General features: G+C 50.9%; 3 protein-coding genes across 10 annotated transcripts; 1 reads left to right on the top strand and 2 right to left on the bottom strand.

Annotated features, from left to right (window-relative positions):
- Positions 1 to 256: 256 nt before the first annotated feature.
- epn1a (epsin 1a) lies at positions 257 to 11,191 on the top strand. Of its 7 annotated transcripts, none has more exons than XM_084668824.1 (13): positions 268 to 353; positions 2,393 to 2,542; positions 3,109 to 3,210; positions 4,148 to 4,306; positions 4,713 to 4,841; positions 5,602 to 5,722; positions 6,134 to 6,291; positions 6,473 to 6,544; positions 7,778 to 7,858; positions 8,463 to 8,736; positions 9,827 to 9,985; positions 10,301 to 10,534; positions 10,669 to 11,191. In XM_084668824.1, the coding sequence occupies exons 3-13, from the start codon at positions 3,142 to 3,144 to the stop codon at positions 11,148 to 11,150; spliced, it is 1,938 nt and encodes a 645-aa protein (XP_084524950.1). In that variant the 5' UTR covers positions 268 to 353; positions 2,393 to 2,542; positions 3,109 to 3,141; the 3' UTR covers positions 11,151 to 11,191. The 7 variants fall into 7 exon arrangements, with proteins under 7 accessions (XP_084524954.1, XP_084524950.1, XP_084524951.1 ...); XM_084668825.1 differs by lacking the exon at positions 2,393 to 2,542 and adding an exon at positions 733 to 769 and having other exon boundaries at positions 306 to 353; XM_084668827.1 differs by having other exon boundaries at positions 319 to 353; positions 2,422 to 2,542.
- A 1,586-nt stretch (positions 11,192 to 12,777) lies between these two features.
- foxj2 (forkhead box J2) lies at positions 12,778 to 17,301 on the bottom strand. Of its 2 annotated transcripts, none has more exons than XM_084668831.1 (10): positions 17,015 to 17,301; positions 16,370 to 16,723; positions 16,058 to 16,132; positions 15,809 to 15,892; positions 15,545 to 15,694; positions 14,883 to 15,447; positions 14,562 to 14,792; positions 14,346 to 14,447; positions 13,658 to 14,020; positions 12,778 to 13,355 (listed from the first exon to the last, which is right to left on the bottom strand). In XM_084668831.1, the coding sequence occupies exons 2-10, from the start codon at positions 16,688 to 16,690 to the stop codon at positions 13,243 to 13,245; spliced, it is 2,004 nt and encodes a 667-aa protein (XP_084524957.1). In that variant the 5' UTR covers positions 16,691 to 16,723; positions 17,015 to 17,301; the 3' UTR covers positions 12,778 to 13,242. The 2 variants fall into 2 exon arrangements, with proteins under 2 accessions (XP_084524957.1, XP_084524958.1); XM_084668832.1 differs by having other exon boundaries at positions 13,874 to 14,020; positions 17,015 to 17,300.
- A 209-nt stretch (positions 17,302 to 17,510) lies between these two features.
- Positions 17,511 to 19,948, bottom strand: isoc2 (isochorismatase domain containing 2). The gene is made up of 6 exons (XM_084668834.1): positions 19,701 to 19,948; positions 19,006 to 19,133; positions 18,436 to 18,648; positions 18,254 to 18,324; positions 17,936 to 18,053; positions 17,511 to 17,675 (listed from the first exon to the last, which is right to left on the bottom strand). Coding segments are annotated over exons 1-6 (597 nt in total). The 5' UTR covers positions 19,702 to 19,948; the 3' UTR covers positions 17,511 to 17,609.
- Positions 19,949 to 19,993: the final 45 nt, after the last annotated feature.

Consider the following 19,993-nt stretch of genomic DNA (forward strand, 5'->3'; position numbering starts at 1 on the left):
TACTAATGGTTGCTATTGGAAGACACAAGGCCAGGTTCAGAGAGCAGACTGTAGCTATAGTGTGTTATAACCTATTTAACGAATTGAGTGTTTAGACTCGTAGCTATCTATTATTTATGGATATTCATGTTCAAATAGCATATGCGTATCATTAAAACTGAGACTTTAAAAATAAAAACATTTTTTTTTTTTTTTAAGAATATGTACAAACTTTTCAATTTATCTTGAAATCAGCCTCGCCCAAATCATACATATTCAATGATGGGCGCGTGCAAGGGGGTGCGGTCTGTCCAGCATTCGGGAACGGAACCGGAATATCCGCCATCTCCTTGTACATTTCAAGCTACACCAGGGTCAGTATAGACTTGTTTTAGCTGTTTATTCTGGTTTGTTCTCAAAATGTATGAAACATTATAGTTTGTATTTACACAGTAGACATTCCATACCCATCAACGTGTCGTAGGGAAGGGGTGTCAGTCAAGCTGATCATAAATGCCACCCGTATGCCAGTTTGGAATAGCTAGCTAGGTAGGCTAGCTTGCTAGCAACAGGGCTTGTCAACGTATGGACGTGTGATTCTATCGTCCACTTATTTTGCTAGTGCTAGTCTAGCTAGTTAGTCAGCCAGCTAAGTAAAGAGTGATTCAATATCGTGGCCGGAAAATATTCAAGCTGCCCGCTTTCACCCCGCTTTGCTTTACTTCACTTTCCCTTTAATAACCCGTGAACAAGGCGAATGTGATCGTCAGTGAGAAGACAGTGAAATACGGTGAGTAGCGTTTCGGTGAAGGTTCTGCTAGCTAGCATTACTAGGCTACAGCAGTTCCTAGCTTGCAGACTGTGTTAGGTGGAGGCTAACACTGTCACATTTATGTCTTATTCTTTTTAAAAGCTGTCTAGTTGGCTAGTCACATCCCAATTATTGCCATGGGGATTCCTTGTGTGCCACTTTGACAAACAACCAGCGTAAATAGCAACCTGTAACTGCTAAGATAGACAACTCGCAAGCTAGCTATGACAGTTCTGGAAGATGCTTGCTTAGCTAGTAAATAGCTTGTGGGTGGGGGTCTGACTTGCTTAGGAGGGTGTGTAACTGTTTGGACGGAGTGAGATTAAACGTCGAGGCCAAAGACAGCGACATTGCCACGACTGTTACACCGCCCTTGTCACATTCCTTGTTTTTTTAAAACGTTCTATAGCTTGCTAATGAACTCATTCACGTTTTACCCTTGTCTTAACTTGTCGAGCTGGCTAACGGTTGTTTTTTTAGCAACATAGAAACGTCAACTAGCCTAGCTCCTGAAGGGATATTTGGTTTGTGCTGGATTATTTACCTTTTGGTTAGCTAGCTACTGAACTAACAATGTGCCTATCTAGCAAACTTATTGGATAGGTAGCAATATTTTTCAAGTAAGATACCATCTGACGTTGTAACTGTAAGCATAGCAGAGTTTGCGTTTTTTACTTATTTTACTTCCCTCTTTCCATATCAGTGAGAGAAGCTGCAACACATTCATCCTACACTGGGTGACCTACCTGTTGATTTATTAAAACTATTATGTCAAGTAATTTACAGCAAATCTAGTACTGAAACGAACCTTGGTTTAACTTGTTTTGGAATACGCTGCTGTCCTTGATGGTAACTAAACTGAGTTTGACCAGTTAACGTTCACAGCGAAGTCTGTTTGGAGGCTTTTAGAGATTGTGTTTTTCTGGCCTCTAAGCATGCACACAATACATACTCTACTGTTGTGAATAGCCTGTTTGAACTTTGGTACATATTCCTCTGAATCTCTTAAACGGACTTTTGGAATGGTTATCTCCTTGCTGGTTCTGCAACCTAGTCTGACAGTAACCTGAAGCTGTTCACGTCTGTTTGTCACGTTGTCCGGTGAAGCGGAAATGTCCTATCATGTAAATCAGCTTGATGTGGCCTAACCCAAACTGCTTTCTATTGGTTTGTGCAGTTTGATAACACCAATGTAGTAGGGCCAAAGTGTTGACTTGACAGACATCCTCTCCTGGCCTAATCACACATTTACAGTTAGTCTCATTCTACAGACTCATTTGTCCCACTATAGCCATGACAGCTACATTGTAGAGCAGTGTTTGATGCTGTGTGTTGGCATAATACGGTAGTCCTGATTCTACAGAACATGCAAAGTGGGTCCCATGAGCTAAATGACTCTGTTTCTGTGGGTGAATCATGAAATCCAGTAGTAAAGGGCCTTTCGCGTGTTTCCAAGATGTGACAGTCTGCTTTCACCTGTCCAATCACTAGCCATCTTTGGGGTCCAGGCCTACCGGTAGGACAGAACGAGGGCTGGTGGGATGTGTGAGAGTGTCTGAGTATCCTGACGCTCGTGTCGTCCTGTGTCTTGATCCTTGACAGTTTCTATTGGCTGCCTCGATCCTTGACAGTTTCTATTGGCTCCAAATCTGCGGTTCTGGGACCCGATGTCGCCGTGCCGACAGGCGAACAGGCTGAGACAGAGCACTCCGTAACCAAGGGGAACCGGAGAGAGAGAGAGCAACTGAGAGAGTGAGAGAGAGACAGAGAGAGACAGAGAGAGAGAGACATAGAGAGACAGAGAGAGACAGAGAGAGACAGAGAGAGACAGAGAGAGACAGAGAGAGACAGAGAGAGACAGAGAGAGACAGAGACAGAGAGACAGAGAGACAGAGACAGAGAGACAGAGACAGAGAGAGACAGAGAGACAGAGACAGAGAGAGACAGAGAGTGTGTGTGTGAAGGGGGAGACTGACTCCCAGAGCCTGCATCATTTCAGTAACAGGTGTGTATGACACACTAACCCCTTCTGCTTATGTTGACATTAAGGAGAGATTGGCACTCTCACACTGAGATTGGCTTCCTGCTCTCCCCTCTCTGTCAATCCCACTGACTAGACCTCGTAAGAGTTCTGTACTGTACTCTGCCTCTGCCTCTGTCTCTTTCCTTCTTGCTATCTGTCCTACCCTCTCTGTATTCAGTCTCTGTCTCTCTCTCTCTCTCTTCTAACTAACTGTACCCTTTGCCCTGGCTGCTATTTGTTTTGTATTGTATTAACTGTTTTACAACCCTTCTTTATCTCCATGTGGGTGGGTCAGATTCCTGTGGAACCCGACAGCCAGACGGTTGCCATGTCGACCTCATCGCTACGGCGACAAGTGAAGAATATCGTCCATAACTACTCTGAGGCTGAGATCAAGGTTGCTCCGCCCACTCTCTCCTCCTGTCACGCTTTCATCCTGTGCCCTTTTCCCTTCTCTCTCTACAACTTCCCCTCCTCTTCCTCACTGTTGGCCTGTGCCAATCACAGCACAGTACAGACAGCCTTTTGTGGCCTGTACCAGCCCCCCCCCCCTCACCACTTCACACACACACACACACATTACTATTAATCTGGGTTAGTGGATTCTTGTCTGGACCTGTCCATGTGTTTTATTAGCATCACTCCTCATACAGCTCTCTCCCCCCTCCTACCTCCCCATCTCTCTCCCCTCCTACCTCCCCATCTCTCTCCCCTCCCCCCTCCTACCTCCCCATCTCTCCCCCTCCTACCTCCCCATCTCTCTCCCCTCCCCCCTCCTACCTCCCCATCTCTCTCCCCTCCCCCCTCCTACCTCCCCATCTCTCTCCCCTCCTACCTCCCCATCTCTCTCCCCTCCCCCCTCCTACCTCCCCATCTCTCTCCCCTCCCCCCTCCTACCTCCCCATCTCTCTCCCCTCCCCCCTCCTACCTCCCCATCTCTCTCCCCTCCTACCTCCCCATCTCTCTCCCCTCCCCCCTCCTACCTCCCCATCTCTCTCCCCTCCCCCCTCCTACCTCCCCATCTCTCTCCCCTCCTACCTCCCCATCTCTCTCCCCTCCCCCCTCCTACCTCCCCATCTCTCCCCCTCCTACCTCCCCATCTCTCCCCCCTCCTACCTCCCCATCTCTCTCCCCTCCTACCTCCCCATCTCTCTCCCCTCCCCCCTCCTACCTCCCCATCTCTCCCCCCTCCTACCTCCCATCTCTCTCCCCTCCCCCTCCTACCTCCCCATCTCTCTCCCCTCCTACCTCCCCATCTCTCTCCCCTACCCCCTCCTACCTCCCCATCTCTTCCCCTTCCTACCCCCCCTCCTCTCCTCCCCCTCCCTTCCCAGGTAAGGGAGGCCACGTCCAACGACCCATGGGGCCCCAGCAGCTCCCTGATGTCGGAGATCGCAGACCTGACCTACAACGTGGTGGCCTTCTCTGAGATCATGAGCATGGTGTGGAAACGCCTCAACGACCACGGCAAGAACTGGAGGCACGTCTACAAGGTGAGGAGGAAACTTCAGTCAGTCAGTCAGTCATTCATTCACCCACTCACTCAGTCATTCACTACCTCACTGTCTCACCCACTCACTCAGTCATTCACTACCTCACTGTCTCACCCACTCACTCAGTCATTCACTACCTCACTGCCTCACCCAGTCAGTCAGTCAGTCATTCACTACCTCACTGCCTCACCCAGTCAGTCAGTCATTCACTACCTCACTGCCTCACCCAGTCAGTCAGTCATTCACTACCTCACTGCCTCACCCACTCACTCAGTCATTCACTACCTCACTGCCTCACCCAGTCAGTCAGTCAGTCATTCACTACCTCACTGCCTCACTTGCTCACTTAGTCGCTGTCTATCTGACCGTGCTCTGTGTGTGTGTGTGTGTGTGTGTGGTCTGCCAGGCTATGACTCTTATGGAGTACCTGATCAAGACGGGGTCGGAGCGCGTGGCTCAGCAGTGCAGAGAGAACATCTATGCTGTACAGACCCTCAAGGACTTCCAGTTCATCGACAGAGACGGAAAAGATCAGGTAACGGCACCCTAGGGTGACTGCAGAATGCCTCCTGTGTACATTCACACACTCACACACACACACACTCACTCACACACACTCACTCACTCACTCACTCACTCACACACACACACACACACACACACACACACACACACATCCAAGGACTTTTTACAATGCTCTCTCTGACCTCTTATACAAACATGCGGTGGAAAGCCAGCAATAACATTTTTATGGGTTTGTAAAAGCTGCAACAATGGAGGAGGCACAAACAAGGAATCAGGATCTTTATACAAAGACTGACTGACAGGAACGACCAAGACTCAGGATGATTTTCTATGGGATAGCTGTCCACTTTAATTTGTGCATTAGATAGTTGACACATAACCCTCTAAGATTATCATTCATTATATCCAATCAACATGGTGTGTGTGTGTGTGTGTGTGTGTGTGTGTGTGTGTGTGTGTGTGTGGTGTGTGGTGTGTGGTGTGTGGTGTGTGGTGTGTGGTGTGTGGTGTGTGTGGTGTGTGTGTGTGGTGTGTGGTGTGTGGTGTGTGGTGTGTGTGTGTGTGTGTGTGTGTGTGTGTGTGTGTGTGTGTGTGTGGTGTGTGGTGTGTGGTGTGTGGTGTGTGGTGTGTGGTGTGTGGTGTGTGTGGTGTGTGTGGTGTGTGTGGTGTGTGTGGTGTGTGTGGTGTGTGTGGTGTGTGTGGTGTGTGTGGTGTGTGTGGTGTGTGTGGTGTGTGGTGTGTGTGGTGTGTGTGGTGTGTGTGTGTCCCAGGGGGTGAATGTGCGGGAGAAAGCCAAGCAGCTGGTGACTCTGCTGAAAGATGAGGAGAGATTACGTGAGGAGAGGGTCCACGCGCTCAAAACCAAAGAGAAGATGGCACAAACCACCAGTGGTAAGACCCAGCCTGTCCATTACCCAGCTTGCATCAGCCAGGACCCAGCCTGTCCATTACCCAGCATGCATCAGCCAGGACCCAGCCTGTCCATTACCCAGCATGCATCAGCCAGGACCCAGCCTGTCTATTACCCAGCATGCATCAGCCACGATGGCTCAATAAGAATCGCAAAGGCGTGAGGGACATGACTTTGAGACTAGACTAGGTTCTCAATGACCTTGTCAAATGCTATTTGCTTGGTACATTATTATTTTAATGGTGGTTACATGTTTTGATGTAGTAACCATGAATGCCTCTGTCCATAGATTGCTCCTGAGATTGTATTTCTGAAGTGTGTGTGTGTGTGTGTATCCATGTGTGTGTGTGTCCGTGTCCATATATCTGTGTGTGTGTGTGTCCCCTGCTCAGCCTCCTCGGCCCCCCCAGCGCCCGGTCTGGGGGGCAGCCTGTCGTTGGGCTCCCACTCCGGAGGGGCGGACCCGGAGCAAGCCTGGCCACAGAGCTCCGGAGAGGAAGACCTGCAGCTCCAGCTGGCATTGGCCATGAGCAAAGAGGAGGCGGAGCAGGTAACGCAGAGCAGCCTATCAGGGGGCTGAAACAGCTTCAGGCTTCTCAGGCCAGGTTAGCAGCCCCCGAGAGGTTCCGACCCGCACCAGCAGGTTCAAAAGCAGGTCAAAAATGTCTTCCTGTTTCCCCCCCCCCCCACATACACTCACCTGTGACCTCCGACCCCCGACCTCTCACCAGACTAGCACGGCCCCTCTGGAGGACGCAGAACTCCACTATGCTCTCTCACTCAGCAAGGAGATACACCAAAAGGTCAGGGGGTGAAACAGCGCGGCCGTCTGACCCTCGTCTCGTCTTTTTTTTTTTTTTTTTTTGAGTTTGAATCTGTCTGACAAAGCCACCGACACCTCTTCAATCCCAATCAAAACAAGACCCCATGTTGACCCCTCTTGCTTTTCACGTATTCTCACATATATTCAGTCGGGAACATTTGTGAGTGAGTTTGATGTTATTATTTAGTGTATTAAGGAACATGTATCGGGGAGTAGAACACCAAAAACGAAACCCCAAAAAATGTGCGCTTGTGTTTCAATCAGGGCTCCACTGTGCATGACAAACGTTCTCTTAATTGACTCAATTTAACATCAAGCAATTTCCAAGCGAGTAATGACTGTTTTCCTCCTTCCGATCCTACTGCTAATCTCGATGCATGCCTCTTTCGTCACCTACACACACACACACACACACACACACCTTTCCTGCTCTCATGTCATCTTGACTTCACAGGACTTTGGGACACCTGTACTGTGTTAACTGGGTGGAGCTTCCAGGTGATGGGTGTGCAAGGGCTGTTATCTGACGGTGTTCAGGCTTCCATGCAGGCCCAGCACACTAACACTCTCCAGTAGTGTAGATCTGTGCTCAGGCCCTGTGCTCAGGCCCTGTGCTCAGGCCCTGTGCTCAGGCTAGGGTCACACAGGGGTGTCCCCCACACCTCAGTCTGTGTCCACTGCAGTGCCATCAGGCCTGGTCCGGCTGTAGTGCAGCCCAGCCTGTTTAGCAGGTCCTGGACCTGGTCTCCCCTCTGCCAGCCTGCCGTCTCTGCAGCCGAGGAGGAACAGGAAGCTGGTCCAGGATCACAGAACGGGCCGTTTGGGCTGATCTCGGTCTTGTCGTGTGGAGCGCTTGGTTGTGGAAGTGTAGTGTTGTTCACCCCCGCCCCGCCCCGCCCCGCCCCCTCCCAGGAGTGGGGCAGGCATGCCCTGCTCACTTTGGGGCTCCGATTGAGGAGAGTGTGGCTGCAGGCAGGATCCGACCTGAAGCCACCGTAGACTGTTCTCCACGGGCGCTGATACCACAAGGTCGTTGCCAGACTCTGGTCTGGGGGGTCAGTTCTTTCCCCTTCCTACCCCTAAGGACGTCGATCTTTTGGGCTGATTAACTGACCCGAGACCTTTGCCCGGCGTCTCACCTGTGACATCAGCGCCCGGCGGGCGTAGGCGTCGCGGCTTGATGACATCACAGCTGTGTGCGTGTGGTTGGCAGGAGGAGAGGCTGCGCAGGGGGGATGACCTGAGACTGCAGATGGCCATCGAGGAGAGCAGGAGGGAGAAGACTAAACCAGAGGTGTGTGTGTGTGGCGATGTGTGTGTGTGCACCCCGACCAGGGGGCGACACACACTCTTTAGACAGAACCACTCTGTTCCTCTCTCGCTCTCCCGGCGTTACCTGCTCTGGCTGTGTCTCTCACCTGTGTGTGTGTGTGTGTGTGTGTGTGTGATTGGTGAATGACTAGCGGTTGTCCAACACCTAAGACTAGTGCGTCGAGGCACTGTTTCTCCGCTTATCAAGCTGTTGTCCTTCCCCTCTGAAAAAACCTTAAATTGATCACCAGCCTGAGAAGTAAACCATTGACTGTCAGGTCCCCCCCCCCCCCCCCCCCCCCAGTGTCCTCAGCATAGCTTTAGCTACAGTAGCTACGGTTTGTTTGTTTGTTTGTCGTGAGGACACCTCTCTGTCTTTGTATTGCTGAGAGTGAGTGGTAAATGGTAAGCGTGCTAGCTCTTTCAGTGCCCTAGCTTAGCCGTGTGTGTGTGTGTGTGTGTGTGTGTGTTCTCAGCCTATCTTGTCACCTTGTGAGCTTGTCTTGTTCCCCCGCGTCTCAGGAAGGTGTGACTGAGCGCTGGGCGGGGGCTCTCCTGAGTCTAACCAGTACTGTGTGTTGCGACAGAGTGCTCTTATGGAGCTGAGTGCTGTAGACCCCTGGGGGGCCCCTGCCGCTGGCCCTGTGGGCTCTGCCGGCCCCTCTCCCCCTCCCACAGTCGCTGCCCCCTCGGCCTCGGGCCCCTGGGGCCCCCCGGACCCCTGGGGAGCCGCCTCGCCGTCCTCGCCCCCCAGCGCCGACCCCTGGGGCGGGGGGGCCCCGCCCACGATAGCTCCGCCTCCGGACCCCTGGGGAGAGAGCTCAGCCAGAGTGAACAACGTGGACCCCTGGGGACCCTCAGGTGAGTGGCCCCCCTAGACACAGGTCGTAGTGGCCCCCCTAGACACAGGTCGTAGTGGCCCCCCTAGACAAAGGTCCTAGGGTGGCCCCCAGACACCTTCACTGGTTAACAGCTGGAGGGGGACCTCATCCATGTCTGTGATTGGGTGAGGGCGGATGCGACCTATGACCCCTGCTGCTGCTGCTGTTTCTCCATTTCCTCCTGGTTGTGTTGTACTCCTCATCGCTCCATATCATGAATGAGACTGCATCACCTCTCCATCCCATCCGGAGCCATGTCCGACATCTGCTGTCGTCATGTCCCGCGTGCGTCACCATGACGACATCCAGAGTGCTGAGGCCACTTCCTGTGTGTGTGTGTGTGTTTGAATCCTCCTGTCTGTTGTGGCTGTGTCTCAAGAGGAAGCAGACCTCCTCTTACCTTAACCACTCGGTCGAGCTGCAAACACAAGACTGTTAGAGTAGGGTGCTGGTGACCTTTTCTCCTCTCAGTATAGATCAGGAGGTTACAGATCTGCTGGAAGGGAAATGAACTGTGTGGCATGTCTTAGTTCTTCTTTTGGCCTGGCCGGTAACTTAACTGAAATGACAATGTTTTATTTTTTGGATGCTGTTCCAGCTTTGAGAGGGAGGGATGTGGGTTCTGTGACTTGGCTCGTTGGTGAGACTGGATAGACGTTGACTGTGACAATTGTTAAGTATAACTGCGCGTGTGCGGTTCCGGGGCGGGGAGTTTTTAGAAGTCAACGATGCCTGTCATGCACATGTACGGAGAGCTCCAGTAAAGTGATCGATTTAATACCTTTTAGTTGTCGTCTTTTCGAGGTAACATTGGTAGCAGAGCATGGTTCTGCTCCAGTATCAGTCAGTAGGGGTCAACTTCTTAGAAACGTTTGACCAGATGTAGGTGAAGGAAGTGAGGAGAGGAAACTAGAAAAGGCATCCATCACCTCTGAGACTGTTGAGACACAGCCCAACCCCTCTGACACTGTTGAGACACAGCCCAACTCCTCGCCTTCCTTCTGTATGGTTACCTGTACAGTGTCGTGTTGTTAACCCCGCCCCCTCCCCTGCGTGTCTCCACCCCTTAGCTGTGACCCCCCCCAGTGCCGACCCCTGGGGACCCCCAGTGCCCCTCAGCACCTCCTCCTCGGGGGGCCCCGTAGACCCCTGGGCAGGAGATGGGGTTGCCTCTGACCCAATCACCTCTGACCCCTGGAGTGACCTCGCCAAACACACTAACGGCACAGGTACATTTCCACTGACACACCAGCACACACACACACACACACTAAGGTACAAGTAGACCTGAGCACACACTCACAAATCCACACCCATCCAGTTATTCACGCATACACAAACCTACATCCTCACCACACTTCTGTCTTGTTTTACATCCCACCCTCCCTCAGTATCTGTGACGATAACCCCACGATGTGGTCTGGTTAGGCTGTATGGGGGGGGGGGGGGGTTACTGGTGCACAGCTGGAGAAAAACACCATGCTGCAGCAGCTCTGCTGTCTCTTTACTTCCCCTCCCTCCCTCCGTTTCCCTCTGTCGCTTAGGAGACCCAGAGCGACGAGGCTCCTCGGTAACCGGCGGCGACAGCGCGGGGTCTCCGGTTCCCTTTGACCTGTCGTCTCTGGGCACAGCTCTTCCTGTTCGCAAGACCCCGGAGTCGTTCCTGGGGCCCAACGCAGCGCTGGTGGACCTGGACTCCTTGGTGTCCTCCAAGCCCAAACAGCCGCCCCCGCCCTCCATCTCGTCCTCTGCACACAACCCCTTCCTCCAGACCACAGGTGAGAGCGCGGCTGGTTCTCTGAGACTCGCACACGCACACAAAGAGAAGCAGCTGATTTGATGAGCTCAGAGCAGTTTCACCCCAGACTAACCCCCCTCCGTCTGTCCCCCTCCGTCTGTCCCCCGCTCCCAGGCTCGTCTCCGGCTCCGGGCATGGCCGTCACCCCAGGCAGCACCATCTCCAGCAGGGGAGTCTCCCCAACGCCTCCCCCCTCCTCCAATCCGTTTGGCTTGGCTGCCCCCTCGGCCTCCATATCCCCCCAGCCCTCCTCACTGGGCCTGAGTGCCCTCCGCTCCAGCCCTGTGCCGCCTAACCCCATGATGGGCATGGTGCCTCCGGGCATGGGCATGGGGTCCATGGGCATGGGGGTAGGGATGGGCGCCCCTCCCAGCATGGGCATGGGCATGATGCAGGCCAGTCCCATGGGCATGCCCTACGGGGGGCTGTCGCCCATGGGGGCCTCTGGATCGGCTCTGTTCATGGGGCCCGGAGGTGCTGCTCCTCCTCAGTTGATTTTGGGGGGCCCCGCCGGAGTAGGAGGAGTTATGGGGGCCGGGGGGGCGGTGGGGGGCGGCGGAACGACAGGAGCCAGCACAAATCCGTTTCTTCTCTGAGGAAACCCCCCACGTCCCCCTCCCCCCACGTCTCTCCCTCCCCCCCCACGTCCCTCCCCCTCCCCCCACATCCCTCCCTCTCCCCCCCACGTCCCTCCCCCTCCCCCCACATCCCTCCCTCTCCCCCCACACGTCCCTCCCCCCCACGTCCCTCCCCCTCTCCTGTCTTACCTACTGCCCCCAATCGATCCTCTTTCAACACAAACAGTTTGTGTCCAAAAAGAAATGTGTACATTTCGATATTTAAAGAAAAACAATGAAATTTTACGTATTTTTTTCCTTTCAATCAAAAGCATTTCACTTTTTTTCTTTACATTTTCATTTCATTTTTTTATGTGGTTTCTTTCATTTCAAAGTGGTTTGTGGGCGAGAACTAGAAGTTAATTTATTTTTACTTACAATAATTTTTTTGTTTTTAAATGTTATGTTTCGTTTCTCCCCCCCCCCCCCCCCCCAGTCATTTCTGATATAAAGCTGAGTTTGTGAGGACAGAGAAATCCCCCAGAACTCACCAGTCTGCAAGAGTCTAATATTCCAGCACTGACGGAGAGAGCGAGATATGGAGGGAATGGGGCATAGCCACTAACAAACTGAACTGACTCAAACTCCATGACCTGCCTCTTCTCCTCTTAGATCAAGAGAAAAGATAAACACTGAATCGAGTGCATGAAGGATTTTTATTTTTTGGAACTCGTCGCTGAGTTTGGGACTGGAAAAAATGTACATTAAAATTTCTGGCTCAATGTGGTCAAATCATTCAGTAGCTATTTTACCATTTAATTTAATGTTTATTGTAATTTATATTTTCTTTTTACGCATCTGGGGGGGGGGGGCAAACAAGGAAAATTAATCGTTATGCGATGAAATCAAATGATTAAATCTTTTTTTTTTTTTGCTTCCAGGTTTTTTGATAGAAATCAAATGAGAGCTCCAACATGAATTCATGGGTTGGTCATAGGTGGAATGTGTTTGAATGTATGGGCAAGAATACAAAGGTGTGTGTGTGTGTGTGAGATTAGGAACATGTGCGAGTGTGTATAAATGCATATTCAAGATAGATATATGCTTGTGTGCGTGCGTCTGTATAGCTGTCACCACTTCCTGTGTCTAGTCTGTTTCAGTGACTCGGAAGGCAAGATACAAAATCTATTATTTTTGTTTTTAAAAATCGTCACTTGTATCAAAGCTATGTAATGTTGGGATTTCAAATGAGGTAATATAAGGGTCACATGTTTTCTGCCAATTTTATTTCACTCTATTTTTTGTATTAATCAGAAGCATTAGTTTTTCTCAGTCTTTCATACGGGATATCTTTCACAGCTTGGCTGTCCTTGCATTTCAACCCTCGTCTGTCGAGGGTGAACCACGGCGCTTCTCTAAAAAAGACAATAATTTCAATGAATGAAAAAAAAAAACTACCACAGGGACTTGATAACATGTTCCATGCCGTTCTTTTAATTTAGATTGATACATTTATTGTCATTTTATATCGACAAAAAAGAAGCGCTCTTTTATCGGGTAAGGTCAAATTTGTGTGGTGTTAACTGTGAACATTCACATTTGAAAAGTAAAATGAGAAAAAAAAAATGAAAAGAAATTTATGAAATAAAAAAACACAAAGTCTACATGGGCTTGGCTTCTCTTTAATGTCATGACTGGACTCTGAACAGCAACATCTCATCCATTCTAAGACAAAAAGTGAAACAAGGAACGTACCTTGTTTCATGGTCTGACTTCCCAACCCTTTCAGCTGAGTAAGTCAGTATTTAGAAGCTTTTACAAAGACATCCAAACCATATGCAAAAAAAAACGAAACACACACAAAAACGCTTAAGCGCATCCCAAGGCGGTGAGCACAGCTTTCAGTCATAACTGATCTGCTTGACCCCCCCCCTACTGTAGCATGGTGGGACGCCCAAAGTAGTGACAGGGAGTGAAGAAAAGAGAGGCAGCTGCATAGTGTTGCAGGGCATGTGACCTGCGACCCTTATGACCTGCTCGTCTTCCCCTGCATATTCAGGGGGGAGAACTGGGCGAGGGGTGGGCAGATCCTGAACTGAAGCCCTGAGTGATGTGGACCCTGACCTGCCCGTCACACGATCAGAGAGTCCCAGTCAAAGTCATCTTGAAACTCCTCGCTGTTGCTGTGGAGATGTTTCATTGGAGGACGGGGCCGGGGAGCCAATGGCTGAGGCTGGACTCCAGCTGAGGTAAGGGGGAGGAGACGAAAGAGATTAGGGATAGTGATGTCACCGGTACACTTTCAACTGCTGACGCTCGTTTTCAAAGAGAAAAAACATGGCAGTTTGGACATTAACAGGAAGTGAGACTGCCGAACGCCGAAATAACACAAATTGTCAAAAGTTATCTCCTGTCCCGTCTCCCCTGTTTAGGGATTGATTTGACAGTTTCATTCATTTTTCGCCTGGCCTCCGATCCCTTTTAAGTTAGTCTGTACTGGAACAAGGTTTTTTTTTTTTTTTTTTTTATGGAAGTTGAGATCTTACCGGCAGAGTGTGGTGGCTGGGTGGGGCCAGGCTGTGTGGGGCCAGGATGTGTGGGAGGGGGTCTTTGTTGGGCCTGGGGGTGCAGACTCCTCCTGGGGGGCTGCCCCCCACTGAGAGGAGGCACCAGAGGGGGATAGAGCAGGGGCGAGGGATGGGTGAGGCTGGCCAGGGATAGAGAGCTGGCAGAAAGGGGAGGCGGGAGCGACGGAAGAGCACCTGGCGCCAGGGGGTAGTTCCCAGGAGACGAGCCGATCAGGCCCTTCTGAGTGAAGAAGCGATTCAGCGAATCGCAGAGGGAGGTGAAGAGCACCGGGTCCAGCGCCCAATCACAGAGCTCCGCCTGTCGCATGCTCTCCACTAGGTCTGAGAAAGAAAGTGGTCAAACAAACCCAGTAGAAGTTAAACGGTCTCTTAGGCTTTTGTTTGTTACATTTGTTACTTCACAAATGTACGTTAGTTCTTTGTTCTAAAACGTGTTCTTCTTCTGCTACACACCTCCTGGCTGTGTACTGCTTTCACATACTCAGTGTTGACAAAAATAAGGAGCTGTTTAAAGGTTACGCCTGTAAGGAAGTGCAGCCTGTGGGACCATGTGCAGCCCTGGTGTGATAATTGAACATTTGGCTCGCTCAACGCTGTTGGGATAATCTGATGCATGTGTGTGTGTGAGTGTGTGTATGTTACAGACCTGGGTAGCTGGTTAGGTCTATAGCTGCCCAGTCCAGGCTGCTGGCAACACGGAAACTCTCCTTCAGTGAGTCTGTGGTGCTGAACCAATCAGGCGGCAGCACTAGAGAGAAGGGAGGGACACGCACACACACACACGCAACCAAAGCTCTGAGTAGCTGACAGTCCACTTTACTAGATGAAGTGTAACATGTTTTGGTTTGGTCAGATAGCTCACCATTTGCATGAGATGGTCTGTCAGTCTCTGGACGATCTGCAGGGGGTCCAGTGTGGACTGGGAGTCCAGGGGTCACTAAGGGGCCGGGGGTCACTAAGGGGCCAGGGGTCACTAAGGGGCCAGGGGTCACTAAGGGGCCAGAGGACAAAGGGCAAGGGGACATTGGAGGGAGGGTTGGAGTGTGCAGTGGGGTGCTGTCACTGGTCAGCCCAAAGAGAGCCCCGACATCCGCTATGAAAAGGAGAGGATTCCGTCAGAGACACTAGAAAAAAAGACAAATAAAACTGCCAGCGAACACACAAACGCACACGGGGAACTCACATTGCGAGGCGCCTCTTTCCCTCATGGTCCTGTAGAGGGACTGGAAGGAGGTGTACAAGTCTGGCAGGTTCAGGTCAGCGAAGGAGAACCGGAGAGGGGGGTCAGTGGACAGGTGTGGGGAGGCGGTCGTAGGGCCCACAGAGATGGAAGGGAGGGAGATGGGAGGGGCGGAAGGAGTGGCGATCGTAAGGTGGGGGACTGGATGGGGAAAGGTGAGAGTTGGGATGGTCGACGGGGATGCTGTGGAGGGGGAGAGAGTGACAGGAGAGACCGAATGGGGCACAGAGAGAGAGGGGGAGAGAGTAGAGGGGGAGAGAGTAGAGGGGGAGAGAGTATGGGGCACAGAGAGAGAGGGGGAGAGAGTAGAGGGGGAGAGAGTAGAGGGGGAGAGAGTATGGGGCACAGAGAGAGAGGGGGAGAGAGTAGAGGGGGAGAGAGTAGAGGGGGAGAGAGTATGGGGCACAGAGAGAGAGGGGGAGAGAGTAGAGGGGGAGACATTGGAACAGGGGGCCGAGAGAGTAGACGAGTAGGTGGAGACCAAACTCGGGGTGTAGGGCGATCGCATCTGTGAACGTCAAAGAAGGAAAAAGGTGTTAAGCAGTGACGTCATGAGACCACATGTGCCACAAGACCTCTGGCTGCTGGAAGTGGACTCACTTTACCTTGTAGGGAGGGGGAGACAGTGAGTCCGGGTGGGGTGCTGGGTCTCGGATGGGTCCTGGTGGAGAGGCTGAAGGTCGGTGCTCCGCCTGGGGGGACGGTAGCTGAAGAAGGGGGCCCTTCTCTCGCTCTGTCCTCTCCTCTGGGGGTGCCTGTGGAGAGTTAACAGGTACTGACAGAGAGCAAGAGAGAGAGAGCGAGAGCAAGAGAGCGAGAGCGAGAGGGAGAGAGAGCGAGCGCATGTCTTAGAAGAACAGCAGACATACTGTCGTGTTTGCTTCCTCGAACGGTCGTTTGGTTCCTCTCGCTTGATGGAGTTCTGAGGGACTGTCCATTGTCCAGTAGGAACCCTGGAATCACAGATCAGTGTTAATGTGTGTTGACATACAACTTATACTTTTGAGTCTGTCTCGAAAATGTAGCTAGGTGGGATTGTATTCATGGAAACAGTAGATTTGTTCAACCAAATGTATACTCCCCACAGTCAATTTAACTCAAATTCGCTACTGCATCACCTTGCCAGGGTCACTGTGCGGCCGAGGAACTTTCCTGAAGCACTTGTTCAGGGACAAGTTATGACGGATAGAGTTCTGTGAGGAAGGGAACAGGTGTCAGCAATACAGACAGATTTCACTGAACTGCACCTGTTACATGTAGACTCATGTCTTGCGAAAGTGTGACTTGATGGATCAGACAAGAAGGATGTGTTTGAATTTCAGTGGATAGTTCATTGGACCACCCACATGGACTAACATGGGTTGCCCGATTAGGCTTTGGGGCAACCAATGCTTCACTGGACCATGATGTTGTTGGTTTGTGACGCCTACCTTCCACCCACGGCCAGTCCTACTGTAATAGGGGAAGGTGTCGCTGATCCAGGTGTAGATGTCATTCAAACTCAGCTTCCTGTCCGGAGCCGCGCCTATCGCCATGGCGATGAGAGTGGCGTAGCTGTGGGGGGGCTTCCCCTTGGAGCCGGAGGGAGGAGGCGACGACGACACACAGGGCGGGAGGTCTCCTCTCTCCCTCCCCCTGTCCTGTCTCCCCTCCTTGCCTCCTCCCCTCTCCTTCCCGGAACGCAGACTGCTCACTCCCAGTTGTGGGAGCCAGTCAATGCTGGTCAGACTGGAGTTTAGTTCTGAAGACATCCCCCCTCTCTCTTTCTCTGTCCCTCGGGGGTTCTGAGTGGAAGTCAACAGTGAAAGACATGGTATGTTCATCTGACACGCACTGTCAAACTTCAACACTGCGGCAGGATTGTCTTCTGCAACGTAATACTGTAAAGCCACACCACAGCTTGAGCTAGCATTGTTTACTTTTCCATAGTCCAAAGTTTTAAATGAAACATTGTACAGAGTGTTGCAGTGGAAACACACCATCTTAGAAAGGCACGACGTGAACACCGGTGTTTCTCGTGCCTTCGTTTGCTTTAGCTAGTTCTTAGATTAAAGAAGAATTTGGACGGTACTTACCTCTCTCTAGTCACTGCAGGCCCGAAGCCTCACACTGTTAATATTTGATGTTGTCATCAGATCTGCGTAGGAAACTTGCTATCTTTCTCCTCCCTCACGGTATCTCCTTCTCTCTCTCTTTCTCCACACACAATCTGCAAACGCTTGCCGGACGCCTTTTTGTGTTCTCTCTTTTGGAAATGTTTATTTGGGGAAGAGAGAAGAAAAAAAAGTTTTCGTTTCCCTTTTCCTCCCTCTCGCTCTACTTCCCCTCCCTTTCTGGCTTCTCCTGGATTACGTCACTCACTCCTCCCCTCCTCTATGACACCACCGGTTCTGCCCCCGCCCCCACAGAGTTCAGACACGCCCCCTTCTCTTCTCTGCTATACTTTAATGTTGTACTTGAGTACCAAGGCAAAGTCCATCTCAGTCACATAAAGAAACACCGAAAAATGATTTTTGTCAATGTTTTCCAATTGTCAACACACAGCATCACCTATAGGACAGCAGTCAGAAGTGTTAGCTTGTTTCTTTTATTTCAGTATGTGGCCACGCAGTGTCACAGTGCATGGCATGAGGCGTCTGACAGCCTCAAAGACAGGGATGAGCGGGGCTCCTACAGGGAGCTGAAGAACGCCAGCAGGCCTGTGTCTGGCGAGGGGTGAACCAACAGCTTCTGGATCTGCAGATACACACACACACAGACACACACACAGACATCCCATCTCAATGATCTTCTTCAGGCCATACATTATATCAACACATGTAGGAGTGATTACACCGGACTACTTTGTACTTATAGTATTTACCCTGTATAGTATTTACCCTGTATAATCCTGCCATTGGGGTACTCATTTCTATAGGACTTCTTTGTTAAGAGAACATGTTTAGCTATATGTTCTGATCTACGGCATCATTTGATGCCAGCCGGATGGTAAGTACCTCCTTAAAGCTGGGGTGTTTGGCATCTTGGACCAGCTGCAGCAGAACAGCTTCTGTGGTGGTGAGGAAGGCTCCGCTTTGTCTCAGTCGGGACAGCGCAAACAACCTGTCTGTCTGACTGGAGGGAGAAAGAACAAATTGTCTGTCTGACTGGAGAGAGAAAGAACAAATTGTCTGTCTGTCTCTCTGTCTGGAGAGAGGAACAAATAGGGGCCAGAAATCCAAACATCAATCTGCAGCACGAAATTCACTGTACATACTGTAGACGGGCCTTTTCAAACTGTCAGCTGATGATGCCTTAGTGACGCTGTGTGATACCTTCTGGAGGAGACGGCATCCGCCACAATGTGGACTTCTACGCCCCTCTCCAGCAGGTCAAAGGTCGTGCACTGATGACAAGACAGACTGGATAAGTCAAAAGAACAGAATCCAGTTGAAGGAACCGCTCGACTCCTCGTCCTCTGAGCGTGAGATCAAGTTAGCGTGGGCCGCGTCCTCACCGCGATGCAGGCCTGGGTCTCAATCCCACACAGGATGGCTTGCTTGGGGCTCCCCAGGGCCTGCAGCTCCTCCTTCACCTCCTCCGTCAGCATAGTGAACTTGGTCTTGGCGTGGGCCGGCAGGTCCCCGGCGCCCAGCTCTGGCACCGTGGGGCCCAGGCCCCTGGGGTACTGCTCGGTCACTATGGGGGGAATGCCCAGGACCCGGCTGGCCTACAGGGACGGAGAGGGGAGGCAGCCAGTGGGCCAATTACGGAGGGGGGTGGGGGGGGTTTGGGGGAAGACTTGGACTCCCCCAAAAGAGGTCAAACAACAGGTCATGGGGGTCGATACATTATTAATACATCGTGCTTACCTGTAATTGTAAATATTACTTTACACCCTAGAGAAGAAGTTGACCCCCCCGATTGTCATTGTATAACGTAATAGCACTCTGGAGGCAACACAGCTGTTGCATAAACACAGACGATCTTTACTTCTCTGTGAACTGCCTGGGTTCATGTTAGCAGTACAAAGCTTGTGTGTGTGTGTGTGTGTGTGTGCACTGTGGTGCTCGTGGGTGTGGTGTACCTGGAGCAGCCTGGCCGCATTGCTGACTATGTTGGTGAACTGGAAGATGTTAGGTCTGAACTTCTCTTGCATGTCACACAGAAGGAGCACGGAGCCCTCGGTGGACAGTCTGCCGATACCACCTGACACTGAAAACACAAGGATACCGATTACAATGGAGGAGAACACATCTTTTGGTATCTTTTGTACTGTGTCTCTGATGACAGTATTTTTAGGTAAACCACAGTTACATTTATGCATTTAGCAGACGCTTTTATCCAATGCGACTTCCAAAAGAGAGCTTTACATAGCGCATAAGTCACTGATCATAACAACGAGGTAGCCCCAAACGTTGCAAGCAGCCAAAACATGAAGCATTCATTGTGAAAAACCAAATAAGTGCCAAAGGCAAGAACCGAGCATTTGATATTGGAGTTGCTTTATAAAATCAAACATAGGTGCAGGTAGCCTGAAGCACCGAAATGACACGTACAATCTTCACATCAGCGTGCAGCTTAGTGGAGAAAGAGTCATGTCTGCACTGTCATGGCCAACTGGTGGTGTGTACAAAGGTCATATTCTCGAAAAGAACGGGCGCATGCAAATCGTATAGCTATATGTCCAGATCATGCACAACAAAGCCTACCATCTACTCTACATGCTAATATGATCGAGAAAGACGTTCTGTAAGGGACAAGCTAAAAAAACAAGCTTACTGTTGACAAGTGTCCGAAGTGAGGAAAAGGGGGTGTCGTCAGGTGAAAGTTTATTCCTGTTGGATGTGTGACGCCCCCTGTAAGATTTTAAAACGTTTTTTTTTCTTCTTAACTACCCTTCACATCTGTCCACCTGTGTGGTCAATACTGTAGTTGAATACAATAAATTAATTCACCACCTTAGCCTACTCGATTTCAGAATCGTACAATTCAAATTACACAACATAAACTGTGTTAATATGATTACGACAGTGGTATATTACAAGTGTCCAAAACATGGTCAAAATAACGTC

Source organism: Hypomesus nipponensis, chromosome 2, assembly GCF_054491055.1.
Source record: "Hypomesus nipponensis isolate SF chromosome 2, ASM5449105v1, whole genome shotgun sequence".
NCBI lineage: Eukaryota > Metazoa > Chordata > Actinopteri > Osmeriformes > Osmeridae > Hypomesus > Hypomesus nipponensis.